At 36.2% G+C, this 12,068-nt stretch overlaps 1 protein-coding gene across 1 annotated transcript in view; it reads left to right on the forward strand.

The window, feature by feature from the left end:
* Positions 1-12,068, forward strand: part of RAD18 (RAD18 E3 ubiquitin protein ligase) — a 114,173-nt gene that overhangs the window by 59,274 nt on the left and 42,831 nt on the right. The window contains exon 10 of the mRNA XM_015830774.1: positions 7,560-7,703. Coding sequence (XP_015686260.1) covers positions 7,560-7,703 — 144 coding nt within the window. The remainder of the gene's footprint in view (positions 1-7,559; positions 7,704-12,068) is intronic.

Raw genomic sequence — 12,068 nt, forward strand, 5'->3', positions numbered from 1 at the left:
CAATGGCTTCCACTTTGTTTTATTGCAGAAAATTTAAAATCCTGAACAATTTAGGATGAAAGTAATTTGAAGGATTATTTTCTCCCACTGAGCTGTTCTTTGGAGTCCTTCTTGTGTGTGCCATGTTTTATTGTTTCTTAGATGTAAAGACCTGAAATAAAGTAATATAAATAATAAAATAGGCAGAAAGTGAGTAAGGACAACGGACTAAGCTGCATTAAACTTTGAAATTTTGCTCCAAGGAAGACCCACCTGATTTCTTAACCAACAACCTATCAGAAGTTCATTACTGTTTTCCTGTTTTTAATATGTTAGGTAGTTTTATTTTTCTAAAATACAGTTTTTTGTTCCTCCTTGCCTGCCTGAAGGATTCTATACTACCTGTATATTTTATATGTTTTTTATGCTTTTAGCTGAGAATAAGATGGGCAGACAGACAGGCAGACCTAAGCTCCAGCAAGATGCTCATCAAGAGGTCTAGAACTGCTACAGAAAAGCTATGCTTCTGAGCCTTGGTCTTCCATAGTTCCTCAAAGTGCTTTTCACACCATGGGCTTTTGAGTTAAAACTAGCATTTTAAATTCTTCACAAAACCCTATATGAAAAATACTGGACAGTATCCAGGCCATGCATTTTGGACAACTAAAACACACAAATAGAATATGTTATAGTAATCCAAACAAGAGGTGATGAGGGATTGAGTCATTGTTGCAAGGTCCTGGCTTTCAGACACTGTTCATGCAGGAATTGTGACCGCAGGACAACCCAAAATTGCAGAGCTGTTCCCTCAGGGATAATAACTCCAATGTCATGGCAAACGTGGACTCAGATGAGGAGACAATGTACAGCCAGTTCCAGAGTTGCTGGATGAATCACTGCCTGAAGAGCTGCAGGCAGAGGAGGCAGGGTTGTGTGGTAACCAGGAGACACAACTGCTGCCGATCTCTGAAGATAAAGTGTTTGAGCTTCTAACCCAGTCTCTACGTGCCTCTACTTCCAATCTAAAATCTTGTGACTTTGATTTTGTACCTTGATTGGCTGACAAATCTTCTGCACTGTTTTGACCCTTGCACTTTGCTTGGCCACTTTTCTGCATGAAAGCTTCCTAGATGTAGTATTTGGTCAGATTCAGGAGACCTCTTGCATTTTTATGCATACTTTAGATAGCAAACCTCTGTGCTCAAACATATAGGTGAAGATATTTGTCTAAGAAAAAGGTCAGTAGGGAAAAACTCTAGCAGAACCATTGTCGGTTTGCAAAGGGTAACTATCAATTAATTCACCTTTCTTGGACCTTACCTTACTTTGAGGCAAAGTTGCTATAGTTTGAGACTTGAGAGAGAGAGAGAGAGAGAGAGAGAGAGAGAGAGAGAGAGAGAGAGAGAGAGAGAGAGAGAGAGAGTCTCCCTCCCTCCCTCCCTCCCTCCCTCCCTCCCTCCCCCTCTCTCTCTTTGTAGTCTTATTTTCTTTGCTGCTTGATTGTTTATTTTACAAACCTATCAGCAAAGTCAGGACACTGGAGACACTGGGATGTCCAAACACCCCTGGTGGACAAACAATAATAGTCTTGCTAGGATTCAGTTTTAGCCTATTTTCTCCCATCCAGCCTATAGACACCAGCAGGCCCAAGACACAGATATATATGAAACATACTGATGATACTGAACCTTGACTTGCTAGATAATCTTTCCTAGTCCCGCACAAGGGAGCAGCCACCAAGCTGAAGTCTCCTGTCCTACCACCACTTATTGGAACTTCCATTGGGGAAGGAATGAAAGCATCTCAAAGTACTGTCTCCAATCCACAATACAGAATAGTACAGGATACTATTGAAGACTGCTGAGAAATCTAAAAGGATCAGGGCAGGTACACTACTCTACAGTATATGGAGCCCAACAAAAAACATCTCTTGCTCAAACAAAGCTGTCTCCATCCAGTGTCCAAGGTTAACCTTGATTGGCAAGTATCCAAATAATCTGCTTCACCTAGATCACTTTGTAGTTGATTCCTCAACATCTCCTCAACAAACTTTACTTGAAAAAGAATGTTGGAGACTGGACAGTAGTTATATAATATCCAGAGGTCCTGGGAGGGCTTCTTAAGAAAAAAAAATACACTACAGTCTCCCTTAAAGCTGCCAGCAACGCCCTTTCTCAGGGAGTTATTAACAGTCTGCTAGATCCAGGGAATTACTTAAAATTCCAAGTTTCATGAAGAAACCAGGAAGAGAAAAGATGCAGGCAACAGGTGGCAGAGGACATCCTAGAAAATATCTAGATCCTTCTCACATAGACTTCAGACTTGATGGAATCTGACCAATGTTGTGACATAATGCTATATTAATTGATTACAATTAATGGTCTTATAGTTACCTTGTTTCAGCTTGTCAATGGAATAAGAGAGGAGAGTTTTAGGAATTAGCCACAAATGCAAATTGGTCACTTTTTTTAACTCCTGAAACTGTCTAGAAGTCTGTGGAATTTAGGCATGTTTTAATAAATAAACTTTGCATGTGTGATGATTAATCTGGTAGTACAGTATTCTCAGCTAACCTTTTTACTTAGCAGAATTGTCTATTGCTTTTTCCTGTTGTTGAAAGTCACAAGAAAGAAACCCTACACAATCTTTTCTAATTTGATGTAATGGAATGTGTGAATGACCTTGGGTGAAAAGGGAAAGATATGCTGCCTAGGGATCAATTAGACAAGAGAGAGAGGAACCCCCAGTCACTTAATGAACAGAGAAAGAATTTCAGGAGGCCCCTGCCTTAATTGATCAGACAATTAAAAGTAGTGGCAGGAAGTTTGTATCCTGAGACATGCAAATACCTCTTCCTCGTTATTTGATATCTATCTACTGTGTTTTGGTAAAAATTTAAAAAATAGATCTAGAAGAGATAAACTGCCTAAGCAGGGGTCTTCAAACTTGGGCCTTTTATGACTTGTGGACTTCAACTCCCAGCATTCCTCAGCCAGCATCGCTGCCTGAGGAATGCTGGGAGTTAAAGTCCACAAGTCATAAAAGGCCCAAGTTTGAAGACCCCTGGCCTAAGCAGTTTATATATTTTTAAAACCATTTCAAAACCCAAAGACAAGGAACATTATTTTTACAGGACACTAGAAGAAAATCACACGCAGTAAGTACTTTTGAACACTTCCCTAATGGACATGAAAGATAATTGTTAAGAATGTTTTGAATCACCAAAGCCCCAGAAATTATTCACATAAAACTATTTTAATAATTCCCCTTTATTTTCCTTCAATTATCTAGTACAGTCTTGAAATGAAATATTTCTTCCATTGAGTTTGAAATAGATGTATTTATAATTTAAAAATGTAACTGCCTTTAGTAATATCCTGCCTTTGACAAGATGTTTATGGCTCATAATGTCTTTTTGGTGACAGAAGCAGCTAAAAATTTGTGCCTTGGAAATTTTAAAGGCAAAGAAGATGGATGTGCTATTTCAGTAAAGAAATATCATTGATGTACAGGTTATCCTCGACTTAAAACCCTAATGGAGCCTACCTATTACAGTCGCACATTGTGACAGTTGTTAAGAGAAATTCCTACTTTATTGCCTCGCTTAACAATTCCCCCCCCACTACTCTCTGTATAGTTGTTAAGCCAAGCAAAGGGTGCCTCAGATATGGGAAGCCCTGGGAGACGTAGTGCACACCCAGGCCAGCTTACCCCAAGCCTCTCCCATCTCCTAAGGCAACCCATGCTCCACTTCCCATCCTCCCCCTGGGATCCCCACAGGTCTTCGTTTCCTACCCTGCTGGGTCTCAAACCTCCTCCTCGCTCTCTGTCACTGATTGGTGCTTACCTTCTGTAGATCTCCTGGAAGCACTGGAAGTTATGTTGGGGAAAGAGAGCAAGTCCCTGTGGCCACTCCCAAATGATGACTTCCCAGAATGGCACCACGCAGCCTAGGGATGCCGAGGGCTGGAGTGGCTTACACTCATTTCCCAAAGTGATTTCCAGAACTTCCAGAAGGAGGTCTGTAGTAAAAGTTGAAGACTGATTGGTGATGGAGGGTGGTGATGAGGGTATGGGACCCAGTGGGCTGGGAAGAAGGCCCAAGGCCTGTGGTAACCAGGAGGAGTGGAATGGTGGAGAGGTATGCAGAGAGGCTGCTGCAGAATTTCTCTTGTAAGGGCAGGCAGATTGCCAAGTGCCTGAATTTTGTTCACTGTGGGAATGCTGCACTGGTCATAACTTGGAAACCTGTGTGGGTTTGTGGTAGCTTTGAATGATCACTAAGCTACTGGTCGTAAATTGAGGATTACCTGTATGAGTATATAAATGAAACTGCTTGGAAAATATTTCAGTGTAGACATTATTTTTTTACAGCAGCCTTGTAATTTGTTGCTTAGCGCACAGACTAGAAAGCTTTTAGGACTATCTGAATGATAAATTATCTGTTCTATAACAAGCAAAAATAAACCCTCTTTTCTAAAATCTTAAAATAGCAAAGAAAAATGGTAGCGCCAGATGTATTTCCAGATCATAGTACAATTTTTTCTTTCCTCCTCTGATTTTTTTTCTTTGAGATTAAATGTTTGAAAAGGAGAATTATTTTCTGCCTTATGTTTGAAAAAAAATATTGCTCAAGAAACATGTAGCAGAAATAGTTCTGCAAGAGTAAAAATGAGAATGTGTAAAATTTGAAATTTGCTTTGCTCTGAAATTTGATCTGGTTTGACATAAGGCAGAATTCCTTAGAGATAAAGCTGCAAAGGCTGGACGCTACACCTCAAAAATCTTTCTCGTCTATTAATGCCCACCATACTTTGAAATAGTTCAGTATTCTGTTCTGAAGGTGTAAAGTGCAACAACTTTGTGAAACAGGATCTGCCTTTCTCGGCGCTTAGAAAAAAACTGTTATTTGAGTGAAAAATGGTGGGATCTGAAAAATATAAGGCTGACTAATCAAATTAGTTCCTCTGGTCTAGGCATATTCCTAAAATGTTTTGGGATTAGATGGAAGCCTGCTAAATCTCACAAGAGCTATTCAGCTCTGCAATACCATTGGCCTTCCATTGCCCGAGAACCTAGCTGTAGAGTTTTTCTCTGGTCTTAGATTAAAATATTATTTCACAGTTCAGGAACAGCATACTAGAAGTGTACTGAACTAAAATGTGCTCAATACTCCCTTCAATGGTATCTTACGAGGAAATTTGCTTTAGTCTCCATAAAGGATATAGACCAGTGGTTCTCAACCTGTGGGTCGGGACCCCTTTGGGGGTCAAACGACCCTTTCACAGGGGTCGCCTAAGACCATCTGAAAACACATATTTTCGATGGTCTTAGGAACCGAGACACCGGTCCTCTATCTCCTTTCCCTCCTCTTCCTCCTCCCCTTCTTCCTCCTGCTGCCCCCCAGGCGGCTCGGATGGGCGCCAGGACAAGCTGGATGTGGGGTTGGGGGTCACCACAACATGAGGAACTGTATTAAAGGGTCGCGGCATTAGGAAGGTTGAGAACCACTGATATAGACTGAAGGAAAGCTTTATCAGGCTTGAAGTTGGAAACTATTAGTTCTCCATGGTCAGATTCGGGATACTTACAGGACGGATTCTGTATAAATCACTATTGCTCATCCAGGGTTAAGTCTTTAAAACAAAGCCTTGATATTATCAAAGTTTTGTCTTAAACCTTGGTTTAGAATTCGGATGAATCAAAAGAAGAAATCAATTCTTGGGAAGGGGGAGTAAATGGGATAAGATCAGTTGACAGAGTTTGGTATCCTTTTGGAATTACTGTATATTCTTTGAAGTTTAATGTTATTGAGTTCAAGATAAGACATTGAATTCAATAGGCAGTTTTGATTGGGACATATCTCAAAGAAGTGGCAATATGTGGTCTCTTACGTACTCCCTTCTCCTTTGGTGCTTATATTCCCTTACACTTTTTTTATTTGAATTTATATACTGTACATAGTGAGAACTCTGAATCACTGAAGACAACTGGTCTTTGGAATCTTCAGCCTTAAATTTTAAAATACTACATATCAGTAAATCAAATCTTTATTATGATCATAAACCAGCAGGTACTGCATATCAGGATTTCTTTAAAGCACCTGCCTTTTAGTCATGTGCTTTTAGTCCTGTCAGAAAAATCATAAAGGATGGTTAGATGCCACTATTTATTTATTGAGCAAGTGGGCTTCTGTGTTTGCTTTTTTAACAGCCTGTTATAAAAGAACACACAGCCTAAATGTCTTTTCACGGAGTATTATAGAGAAGCAGCTAGTGAAATTCGTTCTTTTATATATTAAAGAATGTTTTATAAGAAGATTCTTCAATACTTTTGTCTTATTATATAATGCCTGAATGTGGAGCTTCATTAAGAAATGATCCTGACTGGGATCTGAAGGGATGCGTACCAGCCAATTTTGGGGTACAGTTAAAGAGTATATTTTCTGCTAAATATATTGATATATTTTTATAATAACATTATAAATATAATTATTTGGATTCATTTTGGTTTGAGAATCTGTCAGTTGAAAAAAACAGCAAGAAAAAGATAAAAGAAGAACAATTGGTTGAATAGAGAAAGACTGCCTATTAGTTGTCATATGATTCTTTCCTACAAATGCTCTGTCTATCCATCTATAGCTATCCATCTATCTTATAGGATTGTTGTACATAAATATGAAGAAAATAACCCAGACCAGTTTTATTTCAGTGCAGGTAATTTTGAATTTAAACTGGTAATGCCAGATTGTTTTCATCCTGGTTATATATCATAGTCTTGTATTCAAACCAGTTATCATCTCATTAGTGATTTATCGTATTTTTAGAACTATATTCCTGACCGAACTGTATAAGATGCATGTTGAATAATTTGATGTAACATATTTTATTAAGGCATGCTTTCTTGCATGCTTGTCTTCTTAGAGTTGATAAACTTAAAACATAGTAGCATCAGTGCATTATCCAATTAATACATTTTAATCACCCATGCAAACAGGAGGAATAGTTCTACTAAGTGATACTGTGGCCACTCCGGGAGTTAAATGAAATTGACACAACCTAAAAAGCTACTTTAATGAAAAGACATACATATTGGAGAAAATTGCAGATGATAACAATGTTTGCCAGAAGTCTGACAGAATAGAATTATACGTAGAACCCTACAATACTGCAATAAGTAAAGTTTGGCTGTTCCTTGTTCAATGTGTGTTCAATTTTCATAAATTCTGGTGATCTGGTACATCTTTTCTGTGTTCAGAACAGAATATATTTCTATTTCTTTATCCTATCCTAGCAATAATTCCTGCTAAAATTACTGGCCAATGAAACATATTTTAACCGTCCCAGTTTAACCATGTTAACCATTTGTGGTACATCAAAAAGAAAGGATAAATGCTATTTGTTTACAACAATAGCAAAATATGTTCTGCCTAACATTTCCTATATTTCATTCTGAAACTGTGTTTAAATGACTTCAGTTTCAATGAAACTATATTAAAAAATTTAAATAAAATCAGTAATTTGTTATACATTTATGCATGTGGTAAGGATCTTCTTTATACATATTTTTTTACTTTTCAGGAAAGAAACACAAAGCTGAATTTCAGCTTTTAATTGACCAAATGAAAAAGCAAAAGAAAAATACAAGCAAAGAACAGATAAAGGAAGAAAGACCAGAGCAGAAAGAAGAAAGATTGGAGCAGAAAGAAGCAACTACTGAAAATGGTATACAGTGCTAATTATGATAAATTAATATAGTTTCACTAATAAAACAAAAAAATAATGTATTAAACAAAAAAATAAAACATATTAATTTCCATAAGAGTCGATTTAATGACCTTCTAAAATATCTGTTCAACTTTATTTGGTAAATTTCTAGCTTTGGAAGGGAATGGAAAGGTGTTTATGAATTGTTTGTTTGCTACCTTGTTTACTAAAATTGGACAAGAAGCTTAGGCATTCATTTTAATGAAGTTTTTAAGGTCATAGAAATACACGGTTTGTAGAGTTATTTTACACTATATTATGTATCAAAGAAAGACAAAAAAGGAAATTGTATTATGGAGTCCTTGGTGCTCTCTGAGCTTGGTTATTTGCTTGCAGACATTTCATTACCCAACTAGGTAACATCACTAGGAGCTGTGGTGGCGCAATGGTTAGAATGCAGTATTGCAGGCTAATTCTGCTGCCTACAGTTCAGCAGTTCAAGTCTCACCAGCTCAAAGTTGACTCAGCCTTCCATCCTTCCGAGGTTGGTAAAATGAGGACCCAGATTGTTGGGGACAATATGCTGATTCTGTAAACCATTTAGAAAGGGCTGTAAAGCACTGAGAAGCGGTATATAAGTTTAAGTGCTATTGCTATTGCTATTATCAGTGATGATGATTAGTACTGATGATTTACCTAATCAAATAATGAAATATTTGCAAGCAAGCAAATAAGCTCAGAGGGCACTAAGGACTTCACAGTTCAGCCTTGAACTACATGTATTCTCTATTGTGTATCATGAAAATAGAAACAGCTTTTGGCTGTATTTTCTAATTCCTAATGTTGCTATTATTTTTTTCTTATGGTCTGAATTTCAGCTATCCAGCTGATTTCAACTTATGACTTTTCCGTTTGGCTAATTTACAGTGCATTCAGAAAGTGTTCAGACCCCCCTTCATTTCTGTCAATTTTGTTATGCTGCAGCCTGATTCTATATTGTTGAAATTTATGATGGAAACTTATTAATGTTGGCCACTGGATCTGTCCCATAGGAGAAGATGACAATCCTTCAAAAACAGTTTTTATCAGTTCTTACAGGGCATAATACAAATAACTTGGAATATATACGGAATGATACTTATATTGCAATGGATGAACTACAGATATTTTAAAAGATCTTCGGACAAAGTTTTCTTTTGCTGTTATATCTCTGATCTTTGTTGCTGATATTATCTATTTGGTTTGTTCCCTCAGCTGACATGCACCTATATTTTCTACAACTGTGAATTGCAGATGAATGCAAACTTTGTTTCACTAATGTTGCACTCTGTTTTCCATAACTTTAATTTTATCTGTCACTTTCATCCTTTTTCTTTGGAATTGGAAATAAAACGTAAAGGTGAAAAATAGTAGTGATGTCAGGCTTAAAAAAACCCTTAAATTTAAGTGGTCTAGATCCTACCAATAATGTTTATAGATTATATTTTCCCCTTCCCTTAACATTTCCTTAATAAAATTCCATTGTTATTGTCCTGCTTCCCTTTTTTCACATCTCAAACAGAAAAATGAGATTCAAACTTGATCATAACTTGATCATCCATGTGAATGGAGATCTGCCTCACCCAGGGATGTTTGTCTTTATGGGGTACTGAGTGTAGATTAAAGAAAAAAAATGAATTTCAACAACTGTAGAATCAGGCTGCAGCAGAACAAAATTGATAAAAGTGAAGGGTGTCTGAATATTTTCTGAATGCACTGTATTTCTTATTATAAGGAACAAGCTGAGTATGAGGGCATGAGTTGGGCAGAACAATAGTGGGATGAAAAAGGATGTGAATGAAATGATTTAGAGTAAGATGCATAGTTAATAAGCAAGAATTATAAATTCGTTTAATTCACTTTTTGATATAAACTAATAAAATTAGAAGTGAGTCATAATTCAGTCATTTCTTAGTTTTTATACTTCTCTGGATTTTTAAATATTTTCTAATTTTAAAAAATGGTATTTCACTTCCAAAAATTGTTCCAAAGCAATACCAAATTGTTTTGGAATTTAGTGAAAGGGCTAAATAAGGAGCTTCCAGCAAAGTGAAGGGAACTAAGCAAAATTGAAATGGATTCTTATTTTCTTAATTTTTAAAGGGAACAAATGACGAAAAGGAAATTATAAATGCTTTGAGAATATTGAAAAATAATAAAACCGCAGATATAAATGATAGAACTGAAAAAATATGGATATGGTTTGTACAAGCGACCATGTAATTCGATCAATGTGCATATTAAGAAAGCATCTGTGTCTGACAGTTGAAAAACTACTGTCAAGACAAAGGATACGGGAATCCATTGGGAATAGTTTACCAAGCATATCTGGGAAGTGTTTGGGCAAAATTCTGATCCAAAGGATACAAGAAATGACAATAAGCAAATTTTGGAAAATGCAATGCCATTTAATTTTTCTCGTAATAAAAGATCATATTACTCCTCAGTAGATCATTGAGAAATTTGGAGAGGTCTTATGATAAAACGAATAGGCTTGAATTATGGAATATTTTATATAAATCTGGAATTGCAGATTGATAGCTCCTTGTAAAAAAGATATACCATGGAACTAAAGCATTTGTGACAGTAAATAGAATGCTATATGAATATTCAGTACTGAGCCAAGAGTAAGAAAAGATATGTGAATATTTAGCTTTTTAAAGTATTCATCGAGAAACATATAAGAAATATTGGTCATGTTAGTTAGGAACACGAATGGGCAGATACTTTTGTAAGCTGACAATTTCATTGCTGAACACTTGAATGATTTGCAGCCTTTGTCAGATTATTAGATGTAATTATTAGATTTGTTAGAGATATTGAAGAATATATAATGTAGTATGTAATGAACAGTATTAGATTTATTAGGTGTAATGGAAAGTATGGATGTGAAAAGAAAATAGCAAACATCAAAGTGACAAAACAATAAGTGAATGAGTCCAAGTCATACACATATGGTGGAACAGTAAGCAAGAACGTGATTTTATGTATCTTAATAGAATGTTTACTAAAGATGAGAAAATGGATGGAAAACATTTAATAGATGCAAATGTTAGTACAAAGATAACAAGTAATATTATACATTTCAAAAGAAGCAAAAATACCTGTTTAGCACAGCTCAGTTTATTAAGTGAAGTAAGAGTTGAATGCATCAGAAAAAAAACATAAAACTAAGTTGAATACAATGGGAATAACAGAGTTGGAAGAGACCTTACAGGTCTTCTAATCCAACCCCCTAGCCAAGCAGAAGACTGTATATTATTTCATAAAAATGGTTGCCCAATTTCTTCTTAAAAACCTCCAGTGATGGAGCACCCACAAGTTCCAAAAGCAAGCCATTCCACTGATTCTCACTGTCTGGAAATTTCTCCTTAATTCCAGGTTCTCTCCTTGATTAATTTCCATCCATTGCTTCTTGTTCTGCCTTCAGGTGCTTTGGAGAATAGGTTGGCCTGATCTTTTGGGGCAGCCCCTTAATAAATTACTTGAGTGTGCATGGTAAAAGAGAACATATATGGTCAAGAATCAATGGGTGTGAATGGATTAAATGCATAAGTGAGTGATCAGTATAAGAGAAATATGAGAGAAGTGGTTTGGCCATACACGGCTAATGAATGAAGATAAATCACATGAAGGAAAATTGACAGAGGAAGATGAATACTGGGAAAATCAGTTAAATGGAGTTGATGAGATCCTTCAAAAGAGACAAAAATAAAATAGAGAACGAGCGTCAGTTGTTATATAAATGTGGTGAAAGCAAGAATGGTTAACAAGGAAATGATGGACGAGGAGATAATGAATTATGTGGGTATAAATTAGATTTACTGAGATTTCCTTTTTTTTCTGTGTCAGATTTTTTTTGCTTAAAATTGTTTTTCCAAACTTTGCATATTTTTGCTTACAATGAAAAGAAACAGCATACCTGTGAGTGTACGTGTGTGTGTATTTGAAGTCTAAATTTTTTTTAAAAATTACTTTTATTTATGGACAGATTCATTTTTTATACTTTTATGGAAAACTTCTTATTTTGCACTTTCATCTTGGCAGTTACTTCATTTTAAGCATCTAAATCCCAACTGTTTTCAAGTTAACAAGTTTGCTTTTTTGGCCTGTGACTGAATCTTGACCTTGTAAATCTCTCATGAATAAAAATAAACAGAAATACCAAGTTGTTTTTTGAACCTTGCTATTGACATCTTACGCAGCACTTGAAGCCCCCTAAATCTGAAAGGCTTCCAGGAATAAAATTGATTGCTTTTAGTTTATCCAACAATAATATTCTTCCTTTGTATGGACAGAAATCTTATTGGGTGGAAGGATTTCAAACTTACAGTCTGCAATCCT

The sequence above is a fragment of the Protobothrops mucrosquamatus genome, unplaced genomic scaffold (genome assembly GCF_001527695.2).
Source record: "Protobothrops mucrosquamatus isolate PMUCROS unplaced genomic scaffold, P.Mucros_1.0 scaffold_249, whole genome shotgun sequence".
In the NCBI taxonomy this organism is placed as follows: domain Eukaryota; kingdom Metazoa; phylum Chordata; class Lepidosauria; order Squamata; family Viperidae; genus Protobothrops; species Protobothrops mucrosquamatus.